This window comes from Hylobates moloch, unplaced genomic scaffold (assembly GCF_009828535.3).
Source record: "Hylobates moloch isolate HMO894 unplaced genomic scaffold, HMol_V3 SCAFFOLD_8, whole genome shotgun sequence".
In the NCBI taxonomy this organism is placed as follows: Eukaryota; Metazoa; Chordata; class Mammalia; order Primates; family Hylobatidae; genus Hylobates; species Hylobates moloch.
The window spans coordinates 7873179-7895750 of record NW_026652283.1 but is presented as its reverse complement, the minus strand read 5'-3'; the positions used below and the strand labels follow the sequence as shown (position 1 = coordinate 7895750).

At 40.6% G+C, this 22572-nt stretch overlaps 1 protein-coding gene and 1 pseudogene across 1 annotated transcript in view; both read right to left on the bottom strand.

Annotated features, from left to right (window-relative positions):
- Positions 1-2256: 2256 nt before the first annotated feature.
- The window catches only part of NECAP1 (NECAP endocytosis associated 1), a 38667-nt gene continuing 18351 nt past the window's right edge, over positions 2257-22572 (bottom strand). Inside the window, exon 8 of the mRNA XM_058442769.1 lies at positions 2257-2335. Within this exon, the coding sequence (XP_058298752.1) occupies positions 2272-2335 (64 nt within the window). The 3' untranslated portion in view covers positions 2257-2271. The remainder of the gene's footprint in view (positions 2336-22572) is intronic.
- Positions 12484-13400, bottom strand: LOC116472218 (large ribosomal subunit protein eL6-like; annotated as a pseudogene).

Here is a 22572-nt window from a genome sequence, read left to right as displayed (position 1 = left end):
TTGTTGGTAACTAACTCTATCAAAAGTCTGCATTCATCTTGCTAGAATCTCCAGAAAGCAGCTCCCTTTATTGGATGTTGGAGGAGAGGGAAGGCCAGGCTTTATTCCATGCTTCCCCAACCTTTTAATCCCCACACCACCTCCAATATATATGACTATTTTTTAACAGTTAGGATAATTAAATAGAATCGCAGTATAGAAGGGGATAAACTTAAAGTACTAAATATGACTATTTCCAAAGGCCTAGAAGAAAACACTCCAAATATTAAATCCTTCACGTGGAATCTCTCCATAGACATGCTCCCAGCTCACACCTGGATTCTCTGCCCTCAACTCTCCCCAAATGATCCTTCTTTTAATCTCCCCCAGCTGATTCCTTCTGCATAACACACATGCATACATGCATGCACACACACACAAACACATACCTCTATATTTTTATATTATTTCTATATCTAAATACATTGAACACCATGAGTTCACACTAATTCCTCTAATTCCAATCTAACACCACAGATTTCATTCTAGTTTTCTCCGTTCCCACATTCCTAACTCCTTTCTGTGACAGTAAGAAACCTGCTTTCATTGTCTTTCACTGATTCCTTATTTGATCAATCTCCTGGATGTCATCAATCTCCCACCTGCTAAGATGTCCCTCTCTTCCTAGTTGGGCTCTGACTCCCCAGTCCAAGCCACCATCTCCTGTGCTGATGCCCTCCCTCCTCACTCTGAGAGTGCCAGCAAAGGGCCAGCCCACTGCCCACCCCCATGAACATCCCCCCACAAACATCCCCCTCACCCTGCCAAGGCTCTGACTCCCTATGCTAGGCCATTCCTCTGCAGGAAAGCCCTCCTCACTCTGCTTGCACTCTGGTTCCTGATGCTGGTCCCCTAGTCACCACTTAGACCCCCTTAGGTTCTAATGCTCCACACAAGGTCACCCTGTGGGTGGAAGCCCTCCTCACCCTGGAAGGGTCTGACTTCCTCACTGGGCTATTCTACCACATGGACCACCTCCTTATCCTGCTAAGTTTCTGAAACCCACACCAAGTCTACCCTCTGCATAGAAGCTTTCTTCATCCTGCTTGGGCTCTGACACTCCATGCAGGTCCTCCATCCGCCAGCAATAATGCCCATCTTACCCTACGTAGGATCTGAGTGCCCTCACTGGGCTACCCCACCACATAAACACCCTCCTTATCATGCCTGGTCTCTGAAACCCACACCAGGTCTACCCTCTGCAAGGATGCTCTCTCTCCTCATCCTGCTTGAGTGCAGAGTCCCAACCCCAACTGGGCCAACACTAGGCATGGGTGTCCTCCTCACCTCTCCCACATGCTGACATACATACCAGGCTGGCCCTAGAGTACTGTGCTCAGCGATTTGCGACTCTGACTCCCTGTAGAAGGTGACCTCACACATGGATGCCCTCCTCACCCTGCTTGCACTCCAACTCACTGCACCTGACTATCCCACCACATAGATGCCTTCTTTACCTGTCAGACTCTGACCTCTCACATCAGGCTACCCCTACTGTGGACACCCTCTTCAATCTTATCCTCTGACACCCTGCACTGGGCCATTGTCAGGAGTGGACATCTCCTCGCTCTGGTTCTCCACGCCAGGACACTTTCCCACCCCCACGGGATGTTCTTCTCACTCTGCTTGGGCTCCAGAACCACTGTCAAGCCAACACCCTGCTGCACAGTCACCCTTCTCACCCTGCTAAAGCTCTCACCCTGTGCCAGGACACTGCTGCTCTCCCAGCCACCTCACCACAGACACCTATCTTGCTACTGCTTTATTTAGAATCAGATTATTTAGTAAGAAAAGGGAAAGGGGAATGACAAAGCATAAGGGAAGGATAAGGGAATTTTAAGTTCTCCACAGATTAATTATTGGGCCTAACCAGCACGTGCACGTAGACAGGTATACATGCACATATACTCCCTGAAATAATGATCATTGATTTTCAGAGTCTTTACAATCTAAGCTCATAATTAGAAAGCAAACCGTATTCCTAAAATTATAGCTCTCTCCCTGGAATAAGTCACATTATAACTGGATTACACTGTATCACCAGCAACCCCAAAATCCAAGTGGCTTACAACAACAAACATGTATTTCTCACTCACATTACACTTGTGCTTAGGGTCACCTTGGAGTTGACTGCAGCTCTGCTTGGCTCCTCTCCAAGTGTTTTTCTCATTCTGGAAGCTGAGATCACAGAATAGCTCCTTGTAAGCTGAACCATGTAGTAGCATCCTTTATTCAGATAAGGTGTACGTTGTATTTGCTCTGATTCTGTTGGCCAATGCAAGTTACCTGGACAAACCTGTAAGCGAGACAGGGAAATATACTTTGTCTACAGAAAGACATGTCAAGGGTATCAAAGTTTAATCCTTTCACAAAGGAGAACATAGACATTTGGAAACAATAATAGAATCTATCCCCTTACCCCTTTAAGTTATTTATCCAAGAGATCTCTTGGGCAGTGATCTCCAAAATGGGGCACAAGTACCTTAGGCAGTATAAAAGAGGATCTGCTAAGGCACAGAGAAAAAACACTAAAACATCTATTTATATTTATTTAAAGTTTTAAGGAAGATAAGCTTTACTAGTATTGATTGCATGTCATGTGTTGTATGGTACCTATTATGAGGGAAGACTGGAAGTTCCACAGCTCTGAGAGGTTGACAGTGTGCCTTCACTTGTTCGTTTACTCTCTGAATATTGTTTCATGTTGCAGTTAACCTGGGTAATAAAGAATTTGCCTGGATTTTGTTCCTACTTCCTGGAGGTAGCCTTTAAATTGTTGGAATTTTCCAAGTAATAGGATTGTCTTTGTTATTCATGGTGGGCCCGTATATCTCATGCTAATGAGGTCTCTCATGATGGGCTCCAAGATAGTTTATGCTAAGAAGGTGATTCAGGATGGGGCTGGCCATGCCAGAAAGACCAGCCATGTGATTGGAGCATTGGAGCCTTGAGCCATGTTATATCAGCCCAGGTGGGGAAGGGAAGCTAGAGACTGAGTTCAACTTGTGACCAATGGTTCAATCAATCATGCCTACATAATGGACCCCAATAAAAACTCTGGACATTGAAGCTCCCCTGGTTGGCAATACTCTGTGTATTATCACACATAAAAGTTCTAAGAAAGTGATATATCAATGGGGTCAATGGAAATTTCCATTTAGGACCCTCTCAGGCCTTACCCCATGCATCTCTCCCTCTGGCTGGTTCTGATTTGTATCCTTTTGCTATAATAAAACTGCAATCATAAGCATGGCACTATCCTGAGTTCAGTGAGTCATTCTAATAAATCATAAAACCTGAAGGGATCATGGGAACCCCCAAATTTGTAGTCAGTTGATCAGGACTGAGGACACCCCTGGGAACCCCTGAACTTGTGGCTGGTATCTGAAGTAATGGCAGTCTTATGAAGGGCATGCCCTCAACCTGTGAAATTTGGCCTAAGTCCAGGTAGTTGATATCAGAAGTCAATTTAATAGCTCAGTATTGTTAATTTCATAAAAACAAGATATTTGTTAGACTATTTATATTGATATGATGGCAAGTGACCATTCTGTTCACTGTGAAAGTAATCTCAGTATTTAGAAGTAAGGATGGGGTAAATAGGGCACTTTTATTTTTACTTTAAAGTTTTTTTTACTTTTTGATATTTTATAAGCATGTATTTCTTTCATAATAAAAAGACACAGGCTAGCCATGGTAGCTCATGCCTGTAATCCCAGCACTTTGGGAGGCCAAGGCGGGTGGATCACCTAAGGTCAGGGGATCGAGACCAGCCTGACCAACATGGTGAAACCCCATCGCTACTAAAAATACAAAATTAGCCAGGCGTGGTGGCGCATGCCTGTAAGCCCAGATACTAGGGAGGCTGAGGCAGGAGAACCACTTGAACCTGGGAGGCAGAGGTTGCAGTGAACCGAGATCACACCATTGCACTCCAGCCTGGGCAACAGGAGCAAAGCTCTGTCTCAGAAAACAAAAGCAAACGAATAAAAAATCTATCTTATTTTCACCAAAGATGAGACTAAGAACATTTTTGCAGCAAGGCTAGTTAACTCAGCTGGTATTAGCTTAGTATTTTTGAGGTTCATCCATGTTATAGCTCATATCAGTTTCTCAGTCCATTAGTGTTGTTACAACAAAATACCCGAGACCGGGTAATTTATAAGGAAGAGAAATTTATTTTCTCAGTTCTGGAGGCTGGGAAGCCCAAGATCAAGGCACCAGCATGTTCAGTTATCTGGTGATGATTGTATCTTCTAAGGGGAGGAACTCCATGTCTTCACATGGCAGAAGGCAGATGGGCAAGAGATAGACCAGCAATGCATGATGCCTTTTTTATAGGAGCCTTAATTCCATCCACAAAGCCCTCATGGCCTAATCACCTCTAAAAGGGCCCACCTCTTAATATCATCACACTGGCAATACCTGAGTTTTGGAGGATGATGTGGTTTGGATCTGTGTCCCCACCAAATCTCACATCAAATTGTAATCCTCAGTGTTGGAGGTTGGCCTGGTAGGAGGTGACTGGATCATGGGGGGAGATTTCCCCCTTGGTACTGTCCTCACCATAGTGAGTTCTCGTGAGATCTGGTTGCTTAAAAGTGTGTGGCACCTCACCCCTCTCTCTCTTCCTCCGGCTCTGGTCGTGTGAAGTGCCTTGCTCCCACTTTGCCTTCCACCATGATTGGAAGCTTCCTGAAGCGTCCTCAGAAAGCAGAAGCTGCTATGCTTCCTATGTATAGCCTGCAGAACTGTAAGCCAATTAAATCTCTTTTCTTTATGAATTACCTAGTCTCAGGTTTTTTTTTTATAGCAGTGCAAGAACAGACTAATACAGAGGGGGACACATTTAAACCACAGCAATCAGTAATTCATTCTTTTTTATGGACAAATAATGTTCCATTGTATGTTGAATCTCAACCTGACAATGTACATTATTAGCTTATCTTCACAGGTAGAAGACAAGAACAAGACCAGAAATCATCCCTCTGTCTACTCCCAGATGAATGCATAAATGACTTTTCTTTTACCCCCACTTTTCACATGTAAAATGTAGATTCACTGAGTGCTAATCAGAGCCTCACAAGGAAGTAACCACTTGCCTCCTTGTCTACTCTCCCTTGCCTTTTTTTTTTTTTTTTCCCTTTCCTCCTTCCCCTCCTGCTTGCTCTTTTCCCTTAAAATACTGAAGTCCTCAAAACCCTCTTTGGAAAAAGCACTGATCACAGACGCTCTTGTGATTTGTGTTTTGTTCCTGGGCATGCCCTCAACCTTGGCAAAATAAACCTGTAAATCAATTGAGACCTGCCTCAGTCACTTTTTGGTTTACACAAGTAATGGTTGTCATTCTTCTTGGCATCTAATTCTCTTTATGTTTGAAGAATATTCCCACTTTATGAAACAGAGTTCTTCATATTCTACAACAGCTGCAAATCCAGGCATTTGCTTTCAGAAATTGTACCATAAATACTTGAAAGCTATAGAAGTGAAATAGAGGAAATTTGAGATTTATTATCCAATCTGGTTGAAGTTGAGAAAAGAGGAAGTACTACTAGTATTAACAGATGGGACTTGGTAGTCCTTGTCATGCAATGACAAAATAGGCAAATTGAAACACCTTATCACCTAAAAAAAAGTTCCCATTGGAGACAAGCCTTTAAGACCCCAAGCAGGCCAGGTGCGGTGGCTCACACCTGTAATCCCAGCACCTTGGGAGGCCAAGGCGGGTGGATCACCTGAGGTCAGGAATTTGAGACCAGCATGGCCAACATGGTGAAATCCTGTCTCTCCTAAAAATACAAAAATTAGCCAGGTGTGGTGGTGAGCACCTGTAATCCCAGTTACTCAAGAGGCTGAAGCAGGAGAATCACTTGAACCCAGGAGGCAGAGGTTGCAGTGAGCCGATATCGTGCCACTGCCCTCCAGCCTGCGTGACAGAAACAGAATCCACTTCAAAAAAAAAAAAAAGAGCCCAAGCAACCCCAAAGGAAAGAATTTAAGAACTGTAGAGTAGAATAGTTGCTTCTTATGGCACTGGATAACCCAAAGGAAGAGAGTAACAAACTCAATAGATCCTAAATTCTGACCCAAGGTAAAACCTGAAAACTAGAATTTCTATAAGTATATTAAAAGAATTCTTTATTGCTTGTAGCTGCAGGCTGAAGAGGCCAAAAACCAAAGTTTTAGTTGGACTCGATGGTTAAAAATTGCAAATCCAGTTGAATTCAAGCTTTGCTATGTCTCTTAAGTGAAAATGAGAGGCTTGATTGTGATAAAATGTGATCTCAAGAACTGATAAAGAAATATATGGAGGATACCCATATATTGCCCAAAACATCACAAACACTCCAAGTCCAAGAAGTTTCCTATCCCCACAAAAGCAGCAGGTATAGTGAGAGCCTGAAGTCACCCTCCGGTTATTTCCCAAATTCCTGTTGTTCAGAATCCCCACACTATCTCCCTGACCTGTGAAGTAAGGTCCATTATGATGGAAAACCAAACTGAAGCTCCTGAACTTCCCCTTCCTAGTAAAATAAAATCAAAAGCAGTAAAGCATCTATAAAGAAATCACAAAGATTAGTACCACTAGCAAAGGATTCAAAACTGAAGCATAAGCAATTCCTGTTATATTCTTGATTTAAGTCACTCATCTTGCCAATACAGATGGGTCATAAAGAATGGGAGTAGATGATCATACATTTAGTCAGGGGGTGACTCCAATTTTAGCTGCTTTCCAAATGCGAGGTCTACAGTAAGTCAATACAGTACTTGGCCCTTAATATATACCCATTAATGGCCAGGTACGGTGACTCATGCCTGAAATCCTCACACTTTGGGAAGCCGAGGCAGAAGGATCACTTGAGTCCAGATCTTTGAGACCAGCCTGGGCAACATAGTGAGACCCCACCTCTACAAAAATAAAAAATAAGTTGCGGTGAGCTGAGATCACACCACTGCACTCCAGTCTAGGTGACAGAGTGAGACCCTGTCTCAAAATATATATATATATATATTAAAAATTAGCCAGGCATGGTAGCACACCCCTATAGTCCCAGCTTCTTAGGAGACTGAGGTGCAAGGATCACTTGAGCCCAGGAGGTTGAGGCTGCAGTGAGTTGTGATCGTGTCATTGCACTCCAGCCTGGACAACAAAGCAAGACTCTGTCTAGAAAAAATTAAATATATATATGTGTGTCTATGTGTGTGTGTGTGTGTGTGTGTGACATATATGTGTATTATCTGGTGGATATTATTTCTTCCAGTTAATAAATAAGCAAAAAATCATAATCAAATTGCTTTTCCCTGGCAGAAACAATATACCTTCATCATCTTCAGACCTATATAACTCTTCAGATCTATATAACTCTTTCAATCTGGCCTACTATTTATCCTGCAGAAAACTTAAACATCTCACCATTTTACAGGATATCCTGCTGGTTCACTCCATTGATGATAACCTACAGATGCTACAGGGAAAGCAGGACAATATGGTACCCTAGATGCCTTGGTAAGCCTCATGCCATTGAAGTCTTGGTCTATCAGGCAGTGGTTCTCATTGTGGTCCTAAACAAACAGCATCACCTGGGAACTTGTTAGAAATGCATACTCTTAGGCTCCACCTTAGACGTACTGAATCCATAATTTTGAGAATGGGGCCCAAAAATTGGTGTTTTAACCAGCCTTTCAGTTGATTCTGATTGATGTCTAGGGCACTTAAATATCCCCTCCAAAATATCAAATAATTTGCCATTTTAAAAGGCAGGATTCATAGGCCTCTTTCGATTTTTAAGGCAATATATTTCACATTTGGGTGTTCCAACATGTTTGCCAGAAAACTGAAAAGCTTCCAGGATTTGGTGACATACTGAAAAGGCTGTTCAGGTGGTCCAGGCCACAGGTAGACAGTCTGCACTTAGCCCTAATAAACTAGTGGTGCTTGAACCCTCTTTGGCAAATCCATGCAGATTGGAGCCTAAAGCAAACCAACCTGGAGATTGGTAGGAGAATTCAAAGGAGGCCAGTAGGATGGATAGTTTAGAGCAAATCATTCCCTCTCAGCAAGTAATCGGTCTATTCTTGAGAAATGCTTTTGGGTCCTCAGTGAATCAGAATATAGCAACATGGGACAACAGGTAAAGATTCAACCTGAGGTAAGCTTCGTGAGCTCAGAGTCATCTAATTGGAGTAGAAAATCATTCGATGCAGTAATGGCTAAGGGTTTGGATTTAAATACACACAAAGATGAGGAAACAAAGCCTTGGACAAGCACTAAGCAAGGAGTTGGAATTGAGACTTCTATAAAATTCATAATTTTTGCAAAACTGTAAATTAAGTGAAAGGGAAACTAGAAAGAGTTCACAGGAGTATTTCTCCCTGGGCTTTAGGTGAAAAAAGAAAAATTTGTAGTAAAGTACAAGGTGAGTCTACAATATTTTGTTCCATCAGAAATAAAGGAATTGCTCAAACATTAAGGCAAGTACGTCAAAAAGCAACAAATTAGCTTGAAGGGTACTAGCCAATTTTAGGGCAATTTGAGCACTGTATGGACTCCTCTTTTGTAGTATCACATCTTCACCTTTCACTTCAGCTCTTGCTACAGAAACCAGCCTCGGGCAAGTGCAACCTGGTAACACCTTGCCTCAGCCAACCATGAATCTCTTGCTTTCTGTCCCAGGGCTCCTGGGACATTACAAGTACGGATGCCCCCTGTACAGAACAAACCTGAAACTGTGCAGGTGCCAACACCCCATGAGCTAGTGGACAAATTGTCCCCTCTTTTATCACTTGGACACAATTTTAAGGTGCATTCTACACAGCTCCTCAGAGCTCCAGAAGAATGGAGTTCCAGTTGTCCAAAGCAGTAACCAACTTAATAACGCACCCTTGTATTAGCTTTCCCTCTTCCCCATTTAACTCTTCCAGTCTCTCATGCCTGTTAGGCAATAAGAATCTGAGTAGGGGGTGAGAGGACAATAAGATTCAAGAAGAGAGAAATCTGAAAGGTGAGCAGATTGCTACAACTGCTTTATTCTGAGGTTTGCTAATTCTGAGAATGGGCAGGAGGCTGAGAATCTGGTCTTTGTACCTGCAGATGGGTGCTGCTAGGGGACAAAAAAGCCATCAGAGCGTTTGGTAGAGCTTTAAGGAGACTTCAAGTACATTGCTAATTTCTCCCTAGAACATTTTCTGAATTTAAAGACTGTACAACTCAACACCAAAACAAAAACAAATCACCTAAGCAGAAAGCCAAATTTGTCAAAATGTCAACAATTGTTAAAAATGGATAATGGATATATGGGTATTAACTGTATTATTCATTCAACTTCTGTTTGAAAATATTCATGATAAAAAGTGGAAGGGAAAATCCCAGGCCTCTGTGTAAGTTTGGAGTACCAACTCATATTATCTATGATATATATAATTTTGGAGTATAAACTTATATGACTTATATGATATAAAGGAGACTCTGAGCCAGGAATTTAACTTAAAATTAGGTCTCAATCTGATAATAATCCTGAGGACTTAGAAAAGGCAAATGCAAAACCACTCCAAAGAAATACTCCCACAACTGAGGTAGAACAGGATTGCCCATAAGGAAAACACTAAAGACAAACTCACAACTAAAACTTAAACACATGACAACACATGAAAAAAAAAAAAGATAGTAAATAAATATATGAAAAGAGCACAATCTCGCTGTAGTAAGAGAAATGAATATATTTTTCACCCAATATATTAACTAAATATTTTTAAAATAATGTGTTGACAAAACAGAGAAACAGCCTCAGAATTTATATTAAGTATATGAATCAGGCAGAAGATAATATAGAAATAAATCTATCAAAATTTTAAATGTTGGGGGAGGGAGGAAGGGAGGCAAGGGTTGAAACATTATTGGATACTATGCTCACTACCTGAGTGATGGGATCAGTCGTATCCCAAACTTCAGCATCACACAATATACCCACGTAGGCCAGGTGCGGTAGCTCACGCCTGTAATCCCAGCACTTTGGGAGGCCGAGCTGGGCAGATCACCTGAGGTCAAGAGTTTGAGACCATCCTGACCAACATGGAGAAACCCCATCACTACTAAAAATACAAAATTAGCCGGGCGTGGTGGTGCATGCCTGTAATCCCAGCTACTCAGGAGGCTGAGGCAGGAGAATTGCTTGAATCCAGGAAGCAGAGACTGAGGTGAGCAGAGATTGCACAATTGCACTCCAGCCTGGGCAACAAGGGCAAAGCTCTGTCTGAAAAAAAAAAAAAAAAAAAATATATATATATATATATATATATATATACACACACACACACATATATACACTCACATAACAAGCCTGCACATGTACCCCCTGAGTCTAAAAAAAAAGTTGAATTTTTTTAAAATTAATCGCATTTCACCCACCAAGTCCATTTCTGGGGAATCTATCCTTCAAATTTTTCATTTAAGTACATATTATATGTAAAAGATGTTCAGTGTAAAATTTAGTGTCAAAAATGTCGGAAATGTTATTATCAACGAGGACAGTGGTTAAATATATTACGGTACCTCCATACATTAGAGAACCTGAATAATTCTAAACATAAACTAAACATAAGTAAATACAAATGCATGGGCAAAGAAAGAACTTCAGAACATTATTAATTTTTAAAATGATAACATAAATAATTTACATGTAATTTTTATTTTATTAAAGTATCTTTGCATAGGCAGATACACACAGAGAGAGAATGCTTTAAAAAATGTCTAGAAGGCCAGGTGCAGTGGCTCACACCTGTAATCCCAGCACTTTGGGAGGCTGAGGCAGGTGGACCATCTGAGGTCAGGAGTTCAAGGCCAGCCTGGCCAACATGGTGAAACCCTGTGTCCACTAAAAATACAAAAATTAGCCGGAGGTGGTGGTGCATGCCTGTAATCCCAGCTATTTGGCAGGCTGAGGCAGGAGAATTGCTTGAACCTGGGAGGCAGAGGTTGCAGTGAGCTGAGATCAGCCACTGCACTCCAGTGTGGGCAACAGAGCCAGACTCCGTCTCAAAAAAAAAAGATGTTGGGCCAGGCACGGTGGCTCACACCTGTAATCCCAGCCCTTTGGGAGGCTGAGGCGGTGGATCACAAGGTCAGGAGATCAAGACCATCCTGGCTAACACAGTGAAACCCCATCTCTACTAAAAATACAAAAAATTAGCCGGGCGTGGTGGTAGGCACCTACAGTCCCAGCTACTCGGGAGGCTGAGGCAGGAGAATGGTGTGAACCTGGGAGGCAGAGCTTGTAGTGAGCCGAGATCACACCACTGCACTCTGGCCTGGGTGACAGAGGGAGACACTATCTCAAAAAAAAAAAAAAAAAGATGTCTAGAAGGATGCACACAAAATTATTGACAATGGTTTACTTTGCAGAAGGGACTGAGGAGAGAAAAAGGCAAGCAAGGGGGGCACTTACACTGTTCTATATACTTTATCATGTCTTTATCATGTGACAAACACTGTATTAGGAGTTAAGGGCTAGGGGGAAGGAAGGGACATGATTCCTAATTTAAAAACCTAATATCTAATAGAGAAGCATGTAAATAAATACTTTCAATACAATGGGAGAAGCACAAGACCCAGTTATACACTGTGCAGTGGTGGCACAAAGGAGAAAGAAGAGATGGTTTCGGCTTGAGCTTATGAGGAAAGGTTCTGTAGTGGATGCACAGGAACTTGGGAAAAAAGTACTTGAGGCAGAAAGACCAGAGAATGTAAAGGCACTGTAGTACGAAATAGTGCAGCATATAATTAGATCAGTCTGGCTGGAGTATTAATACGAATATGGAGGTTTCCTTTTTATAAAATGAAGGTACAGAGGTAGGCCACAATCAATTCATTAATTATTATCTTTGACACTAGCATGTTGTCACTTTAGGTACAAATTAGTAAAGTTTTTTTTTTAACCTCTCTATGCCTCTGTGTCCTCATCTGTGAACTATGGATAACCATATTTCACCCCAGAGGGTAAGAATTAAGAAATCCCAGAAGTAAGAATCCCAGGGGTTTGTGTGAAGATTGAATGAGACAATCTTTATAAAGCACTTAGCTAGTCCCTAGCAAATGATCAGTGCTCAAAAAATACAGGATAAGAAGACAGTTGGTTTGAGGTTTCTTACTTATGTGAAAAGGTATATAGTATAAAAGCTATAAAAGGGGTTGAGCAGGATTACAAAGACAGAATAAGAATTTAAATCCTTACTATGGAATCAGTGTGAAACATGTCTCAGAAGCATGTCTCCCTGTTATCCCTTACTCCCCGTTTCTCCTCTATCAGATGACTCTTCCTACTTCCTGCCCCAATCTTGGGCATCTACCTCACTTCTGAGACAATAAAAAAAGAACTCCTGTCATTTCGCCCTTACACCATCCCATTACACACCTGGAGAGCCAGAATTAGAAGCAGTACCAGCAACAAATTTTTTTTTTTTTTTTTTGTAGTCAGCTATTTAATTAGGTTCTTAAGATATTTAGAACACCAATTTGTGAGGATAAATTCCATTTGTCAGGGCAAACATAGATTGCAGGTAGCCCTGGAGCTGAGGAATAGCTTTGATTTTTGGTAAAATTTGTGAGTCCACAGCTTTCTGATCAATCTTGCGCTGCTCCGTAATCTCGTATTTCTCTTTTTCTGTGTCGAAGATCTCACCTTCCTGGTGTCTGGGCTTCCGCAGCTTCTTCTTCTTGAAGTAAGCATCAGTAAGACGTTTTGGGATTTTTACATTGCTGATATCAATTTTGGTTGAGGTGGCAATGACAAATTTCTGGTGTGTTCTTCGTAGAGGAACTCGATTGAGGACCAGAGGTCCAGTTAGAAGTAACAAGCCACTAGCCAGCTGCTTCAGGAAAACCACCCTCTTGCCCCTGTGGCGTCCAGCGAGGAGGATCAGAATGGTCCCAGGGGTAATGCTGGCTCGCAGTTTTCTACGTGCTGACTGAAGGGTTTGTTGCCATGGCTCAACAGCTTTCGAGGCACATCTTCAGTAGGGTAATATCTAGGCATTTTGGGAAGTTTAACCACCCGGGTACCGCCGTTCTTGTCACCACCAACTGGTTTTGTAACAGTTGCAAGAACCTTCTCCTTCTTTTTCTTTTCAACCTTGGATTTAGCGGCGGAGTACTTCCTCTTGCACATGGCCTTTCTGGAATACATGGCAGATCGGGAATACCTGCCAATTCCTCTGACAAGGACAGGGTTGCGGCTGCAATGGGGCTTCCCCTTCTTGGGCTTTTTAGCCTTGAGGTGACCCTTTTTCACCTTGCCACCAGCATCAGCCTTCTTGGCTTCGGGTTTCTTCTCTTTAGTATCTGGCTTCTCAACTTTTTCACTCGCCATCTTGCAAGATGGGAAAACCAGCAACAAATATTTAAATGGAGCTTACCATATTCCAGGCCCTGTTCTAGGCACTTTAATTACTTTATATATATTTTTAGAGACAGTGTCTCACTCTGTCACCCCAAGCTGGAGTGCAGTGGCACCATCATATCTCACTGCAACCTCAAAATCCTGGGCTCAAGCGATTCTCCCACCGTAGACTCCTAAAGTGCTGGGATTACAGAAGTGAGCCACCATGCCCAGCTAAGCAATTTAATTTTAAAATTTATTTTACGGTCACAATATTCCACAGGTACTATTTTCATTTTGTATATGAGGAAACTGAGGCAAACAAAGTTTAACTAATTTTTCCAAGGTCAAAAAGCCAGTAAGTGGCAGAGACAAATTTTGTAGCAAAGTAGTTTGTCTTCTCCCAAATCCATGTTCCTGACCACAACTCTTTACTGCCCATTCATCCTCTATTATGGGTGGAGCTAGGAGGAGGGGGGTGTCATTAAAATTAAGTATATTCCCCATTCAAGTATTTATTAAAGTATTAAAGTATGAAGAAGGGATCATTTGGTACTTCATTTTCTGCCTGCCCAAACAGCTATTTTTCTACATTCTCAACAAACTTTGGATCAGTTGCAGGCTTAGACTCCATAGACTAAACGCCCCCATCCAGTCTTCATTTCTTTCTTTTTAAATGCTCACCCTGTTCTCGTCCCATCTTAGATTGTTGAAAAAGAAAATAAAAAATAAAAAACAAATGTTTCCCCTGCCACCAGGAGTCTGAGCAAATTGCTACAACTATTCCAGTTGCTAGGCGGAGCATGCCCTCTAGTGGTCCCATGCTAATATGCAGCCAGATGCAGCACTGACACAAAGTGCTTCAATGACTTTTTTTTCCAGTAACAGGTACGTTGGCAGAATACATATAGTAGGAACAAAGAAAATGTTGAAAAGCAAGCCAAAAAATCCATAGTGGGTCTTAATGCATGATTTTGTTTAATTGAAGGGATGATGTTATCCTTAGATTGATGGGGCAGAACATGAAGTCGCAATGGACAATTATTTCACTACTGGCTCAGATGCTGGTAATTTAAGTATACCAGAGCTTTTTTGAAAATATACCACCCTGTATTGTATGTCTTTGAAAAGGAAACTGAAGATGACAGTTCTAGCAAAATTTTGAAATAAATGTCAAACCATAAAAACGCTGTGAAAACCATCTATATAAACCCAGGCTACGGACCCACAAGTAAATAAAATTCTCCCTCTTTCCTTCCTTTGAATATGTGACTGATGGAGAATATGTGATTGTGGGAGAACTCCCGAACATTAGTCCTATAGTCACATATGTATTTCCTTCATGTACAATTGGGGGGCAATTTAAAAAAAATGGTTTTTGAAAAGGCTACAAAAAAACTAAAACATGAGCAAAGTACAATGCAATTTTAGCCACTTAAAATTAAAATGAGACAGTAAACTACCAAATGTATCAGCAACTCTACTATATGGTACCTGGTGTTCCTTCCCCAGGCCAAAAAGTCTATGTACCAAAGTAAAATCTGTCTTCATTACTACTTACTTGGCTCTCTCAAATTGACTGGCTCTGAAGCACAAAAATGAGATTTTCTTCACTCAAAACCATACAATTGCACGGAAATTAAACAACCTGCTCCTGAGTGACTTTTGGGTAAACAATAAAATTAAGGTGGAAATCAAGAAATTCTTTGAAACTAATGAGAAATATACAATATACCAGAATCTCTGGGACACAGCTAAAGCAGTTGTTAAGAGGGAAATTTATAGTGCTAAATGCCCACATCAAAAGGTTAGAAAGATCTCAAAGTAACAACCTAACACCACTCCTAGAGGAACTAGAGAAACAAGAGCAAACCAATCCCAAAGCTAACAGAAATCAAGAAATAACCAAAACCAAACTGAGAAGCAAAAAGCCATACAAAAGATCAAGAAATCCCACAGTTTGTTTTTTAAAAGAACAAAGAAGATTAATAGACCACTAGCTAGACTAATAAAGGAAAAAAAAAAAGCAGAAGATCCATATAAATACAATCAGAATGACAAAAGGGGCATTACCATAGGCCCCACAGAAATACAAAAAACCCTCAGAGACTATTATGAACACCTCTATGCACACAAACTAGAAAACCTAGAAAAACTAGAAATGGATAAATTCTTGGAAACATGCAACCTCCTAAGATTGACCCAGGAAGAAATTGAATCCCTGAACAGATCAGTAACAAGTTCTGAAACTGAATCAGTAATAAAAAGCCTACCAACCAGAAAAGGCCCAGGACCAGGTGGATTCATGGCCAAATTCTACTGGATGTATAAAGAAGAGGTTCCTGCTGAACTATTCCTACTGAAACTGTTCCAAAAATTTGAGGAGGAAGGACTCATCGCTAACTCACTCTATGAAGCCAGTATCATCCTGATTCCAAAACCTGGCAGAGACAGAAGAAAAAAGGAAACCAGGTCAATATCCTTGATGAGCATAGATACAAAAATCATCAACAAAATACAAGCAAACCAAATCCAGTAGCACATCAAAAAGTTAATCCACCATTATCAAGTAGGCTTTATCTCTGGGATGCAAGGTTGGTTCAACATACACAAATCCATGAATGTAATTCACCACATAAAGAAAACTAAAAACAAAAGCCACGCAATCATCTAAATAGATGCAAAAAAGACTTTTGATAAAATTCAACATCTCTTCATGTTAAAAACCCTCAACACACTAGGCACTGGAGGAATATACCATAAAATAATAAGAGCCATCTATGACAGACCCACAGCCAACATCATACTGAATGGGCGAAAGCTGGAAGCATTCTCCTTGAGAACTGGAACAAGACACGGATACCTACTCTCACCATTCCTATGCAACACAGTACTGGAAGTTCCAGGCAGGATAATCAGGCAAGAGAAAGAAATAAAAGGTATCCAAATAGTAACAGAGGAAATCAAATCATCTGTTTGCAGACGAGATGATTCTATACCTAGAAAACCCACAGTCTCTGCCCAAAAGCTCCTAGATCTAATAAACAACTTCAGTAAAGTTTCAAGATAGAAAATCAGTGTACAAAAATCCAACGTCCAAGCTGAGAGGCAAATCAAAAATGTAATTCCATTCAAAATAGCCACAAAAAATAATAAAATAAAATACCTAGGAATACAGCTAACCAGGGAGGTAAAAGATCTCTACAACAAGTATTACAAAACACTGCTCAAAGAAATCAGAGATGACACAAGCAAATGGAAAAATATTCCATGCTCATGGATAAGAAGAATCAATATTGTTAAAATGGCCATACTGCCCAAAGCAATTTACAGATTTGATGCTATTCCTTTCAAACTACCAATGACATTCTTCACAGAATTTTTTTTAAACTATTCTAAAACTCATATGGAACCAAAAAAGAGCTCAGATAGCCAGGGCAATCCTGAGCAAAAAGAACAAAGCTGGAGGCATTGTGTTGCCTGACTTCAAACTATACTACAAGGCTACAATAACCAAAACAGCATGGTACTGGTACAAAAACAGACACATAGACCAATGTAACAGAATAGAGAGTCCAGAAATAAAGCTGCACACCTACAACCATCTTATCTTTGACAAAGTTGACAAAAACAAGCAATGGGAAAGGATTCTCTATTCAATAAATGGTGCTGGGATAACTAGCTAGCCATATGCAGAAGATTGAAACTGGACCCCTTCCTTATACTGCATACAAAAATCAACTCAAGAGGGATTAAAGACTTAAATATAAAACATAAAACTATAAAAACCCTGAAAGATAACCTAGGAAATATCATTCTGGACGTAGGAATGGGCAAAGATTTCATAAAGAATATGTCAAAACCAATTACAACAAAAACAAAAACTAACAAATGAAAACAAATTAAACTAAAGAGCTTCTGCACAGCAAAATAAACTATCCACAGAGTAAACAGACAACCAACAGAATGGGAGAATATATTTGTAAACTATGCATCTGACAAAGATCTGATATCCAGAATCTATAAACAGCAATTTAACAAGCAAAAAACAACCCATTAAAAAGTGGGCAAAGAACAAGAACAGACACTTTTCAAAAGAAGACACGTGGCCAACAAGCATATGAAAAATTGCTCAACATCGGCCAGGCACGGTGCCTCACGCCTGTAATCCTAGCACTTTGGGAGGCTGAGGCGGGTGGATCATGAGGTCAGGAGTTTGAGACCAGCCTGGCCAAGATGGTGAAACCCCGTCTCTACTAAAAATACAAAAAACTTAGCCAGCCATGGTGGCACACACCTGTAGTCCCAGCTACTTGGGAGGCTGAGGCAAGAGAATCGCTTGAACCCGGGAGGCGGATGTTGCAGTGAGCCGAGATCATGCCATTGCACTCCAGCCTGGGTGACAAGAGCGAAACTCCATCTAAAAAAAAAAAAGAAAAGAAAAATTGCTCAACATCACTAATCATTAGAGAAACACAAATCAAAACCACAATAAGATACCATCTCACACTAGTCAGAATGGCTATTATGAAAAAGTCAAAATAACAGTTGTTGATGAGGCTGTGGGAAAAAGGGAACACTTGCACACTGCTGGTGGGAACATAAATTAGTTCAGCCATTGTAGAAAGTAGCGTGGTGATTTCTCAAAGAACTTAGAACTACCATTCAACCCAGTAATCCCATTATTGGGTATATACCCAAAGGAATATAAATCATTCTACCATAAAGACACATGCATGCCGCACACATATGTTCACTGAAGCACTATTCACAATAGCAAAGTTGTGGAATCAACCTAAATGCCCATCAATGGTAGACTGGATAAAGAAAATGTGGTATATATACACTATGGAATACTATGCAGCCATAAAAAAAGAAAAAGAACACGTCCTTGGCAGCAACATAGATAGAGCTGGAGGCCGTAAACCTAAGTGAACTAATGCGGGAATAGGAAACCAAATACCACATGTTCTCACTTGTGAATGAGATCTAAACCTTGAGTACATATGGACACAAAGAAGGGAACAACAGACATTGGGTCCCTGAGTGGGGAGGGGGAGAAGGGAGAGGATTGAAAAACTACCTATCAAGTACTATGCTTATTACCTAGGCAACAAAATAATCTGTATATCCAACCCCCATGACATGCAATTTACCTATATAATAAACCTGCATATGTACCTCTGAATCTAAAATAGAAGTTTTTCAAAAAAAGAAAGAAAAGGTGCAGGGAAACATCAAAGATATGGTGGAGAAGGCAGGGATGGTTTGATTGTTTCTTGAAGAGAATCAACTGTCCTGTATTAGGATTCATGGAGAAGCCATAGGCTTTGATATGCACAGCAGCACCCAATTGGCTTGATTTGTAATTATGACCACAGAAACCAATTTATTTGCAAGGCATAAAGTACTTGTTTGCCATCCTAAATACAGAGGAAAAATGGGGAAAATTCACTGGAATGAAAAAAGGAAAATGGAATTTAATTTATTCTGAGGTGGCTTACAATTCAATGTAAGACCAAGTATTTGTCACAACTGGTGTATCTCATCTAGAAAACATTTAAGGTGATGGACTGGCCTTACTAAAATGTACTGACCTAAAAAAAAAAAAGAAATGAGATTTTCTGCAACTATGATAAAGCATATAAGGAATGCTTAAGTCATGTAGCCAGGAGCAACCCAAATGAAAATGAGTAAAAGACAGAAAACACTCAACTTACTGACTTCTAGTCCCTACTCACTGAAATCACTGTTAATTCCACAAGTACTTAGTGAGCATCTACTATCTAGAAAGGTGTATGGGAAGTACTGCAAGTACATAAAAATGAAGACATGGTTTTTATATTCAAAGAGCTTAAAACAAGTGAGGAAGAGAATTTCAACAGCAACACTCCCCACCCTTTGCCCCCTCAAATAAACAGATCACCTTTCAGATTGAAAGGATAGGTAAACATTTCATGAAGTAGTATTTGGGCGAGCATTACACAATGGGAAGGACCTCAACAGGCAGGTATAAAAGGGAAGGTATTCTAGGCAGAAGAAATTTTAATTTAGCAAGCACTCAATACTTGTGGCATATGAAAAACAACTAGTGTAGCCGGGCATGGTGGCTCACTCCTGTAATCCCAGCACTTTGGGAGGCCAAGGTGGGCGGATCACGAGGTCAGGAGATCGAGACCATCCTGGCTAACATGGTGAAACCCCGTCTCTACTAAAAATACAAAAAATTAGCCAGGTGTGGTGGCATGCCCCTGTAGTCCCAGCTACTCGGGAGGCTGAGGCAGGAGAATGGCATGAACCCGGGAGGCGGAGCTTGTAGTGAGCAGAGTCGCGCCACTGCCCTCCAGCCTGGGCGACAGAGAGAGACTCCGTCTCAAAAAAAAAAAAACAAAACAGAAAGAAAGCAAAACAACTAGTAGTGCTTAAGTTTGTTAAAGCACATTGTGAGTGAATGGGAAAACTGAGTTGAAGATGAAATGGGAAAACTGAGTTGAAGATGAAATGATATTTTGGACTTTATAAGCAAAGAAGAATTATTAAAGGCAATTAATAGGAGAGTAAAAAACATGAGCAGAGCTTTGTTACACAAACATTACTTTGCGGTTAACATGTAAGCAATGAATTAGAACTAAAAAAGCCATTGGCAAGCCGACTGCCTAGGAGGTTATTGGAATGGAGGAAGTGAGTAATACAGGCTCACATTATAACAAGACAAGTAGTATCAAATATAATTAAGGGGAGTTGAGCTAGAAAATTGATTGTCCACATTTTTTTTCCCAAACAAAAACTTAAGGTCTAAGATATACCTCTATCAATAGCAGTGCCTCAAAATCTCAGTAATGATAAGAAAAGACACAGTTCAGGAAGTCTCTTTTTTTTTTTTTTTTTTTTTTTGAGACAGAGTCTCGCTCTGTCGCCCAGGCTGGAGTGCAGTGGCACAATCTCGGCTCACTGCAAGCTCCGCCTCCCAGGTTCACGCTATTCTCCTGCCTCAGCCTCTCCGAGTAGCTGGGACTACAGGCGCCCGCCACCACGCCCAGCTAATTTTTTTTGTTATTTTTAGTAGAGATGGGGTTTCACCATGGTCTTGATCTCCTGACCTCGTGATCCGCCCGCCTCGGCCTCCCAAAGTGCTGGGATTACAAGCGTGAGCCACCGCGCCCGGCCCAGGAAGTCTCTTAAGTCCTACTACAGGAAGGCAAAAGGAGGAGGTATATCAGAATCTCTGAAGAAAGCAGTTATGTGTTACTTTTTACATACACATACATACATATATATATAATATATATATATCTTTTTTCCAGCTTTATTGAGATATGGTTGACAAATAAAAATTATATATATTTAGAATATACAATGTGATATTTTAATGTATGTATACATTGTGAAATGATTACAATTAGGCTAATAAACGTATCCATCACCTCACATAGTTACTTGTGTGTGTGGTGAGAACACTTGAGATCTGCTCTCTTAGCAAACTTCAGGTATGCGTTATTATTAACTATAGTTACCATGCTATACATCAGGTCTCGGTGCTTATTCATCTTATAGCTGAAGGTTTGTACCCTTTGACCATTATCTCCCTTCTTCCCTGACCTCCCAGCCTGGGTAACTGTGATTCTACTGTTTCTATGAGTTTGACTTTTTCTAGATTCCACTTGTAAGTGAGATCATGCATCATTTATCTGTCTGGCTTATTTCATTTAGTGTCTTCTGCAAACAAAGACAATTTTATTTCTTTCTTTCTGATTCGAATGCCTCTTATTTCTTTTTCTTGCCTAATTGCTCTGGCTAAGTCTTCCAGCACTATGTTGAATAGAAGTAGTGAGTGGGCATCCTTGTCTTCTTCCTAAATTAGAGGAAAAGCTTTCAGTTTTTCACCATGGACAATCATGTTAGCTCTGGGCTTGTGATATATGGCCTTCATTGTGTTGAAGTAAGTTCTTTCTGTATCTAAATTGTAGGGTATTTATCATAAAAGAATGTTGAATTTAGTTAAATGCTTTTTCCACATCTGTTGAGATGATATGGCCTTTGTCCTTCGTTCTGTTAAGACAGTTTATCACATTTGATTTGTGTGTGTTGAACCATCCTTGTATCCAAGGGATAAGTCCCAGTTGATCATGGTGTATAATCTTTTAACAGGCTCTATTAAATATACTAGCCAAATTCAGTTGGCTAGTATTTTCTTGAGGATTTTGCATCTGTGTTTATCAGGGATACTGGGATGTAATTTTCTTGTAGCGTCCTTATCTGGCTTTGGTATCAGGGTAATGCTGACCCTGTAAAATGAGTTTGAAATTATTCCCTCCTCTTCAATTTTTTGGAAGAGTTTGAGAAGGATTGGTATCAGTTCTTTCTTTTTAATGTAGCAGAAAAGGCATATAAATTTCATTTATTTCTCCTCTGATCTTAGTTATTTCTTTTTTTTTTTTTTTCCTTTTTTCTTTTTTGAGAGGGAATCTCACTCTGCCACCCAGGCTGGAGTGCAATGGCACAGTCTCAGCTCAGTGCAACCTCTGCCTCCAGGATTCAAGCAATTCTCCCGCCTCAGCCTCCCGAGTAGCTGAGACAACAGGCACGTGCCACCACACCCAGCTAATTTTTGTATTTTTAGGAAAGACAGGGTTTCACTATGTTGGCCAGGCTCATCTCAAACTCCTGACCTCGTGATCCACCCGCCTCGGCTTCCCAAAGTGCTGGGATTACAGACGTGAGCCACTTTGCCTGGCCTGTTACTTCTTTCTTTCTGCTAACTTTGGGCTTTGGCTAGTTCCTGTAGGGGTAACATTAGGTTGTTTAAGATCTTTCTTTTTTCTTAAAGGAGGTATAAACTTCCCTTTCAGAACTACTTTTGCTGCATCCCATAAATTTTGATATGCTGTGTTTCCACTTTAATTTGTCTCAAGATATTTTTTTCTTTTTTGATTCTTTGACCCATCGGTTGTTCAGGAAACATTTTAATTTCCACATATTTGTGAATGTTCTGGTTTTCATGCTGTTATTGATGTCTAATTTCAGACTATTAGAGTCAAAAGATACTTAATATGATTTGAATCTTAAATTTGTTAAGACTTGTTTTGTGACCAAACATATTTCTACTGGAGAACATCCCATGTGCACTTGAGAAGCATGTGTATTCTGCTGCTGTTGAATAAAT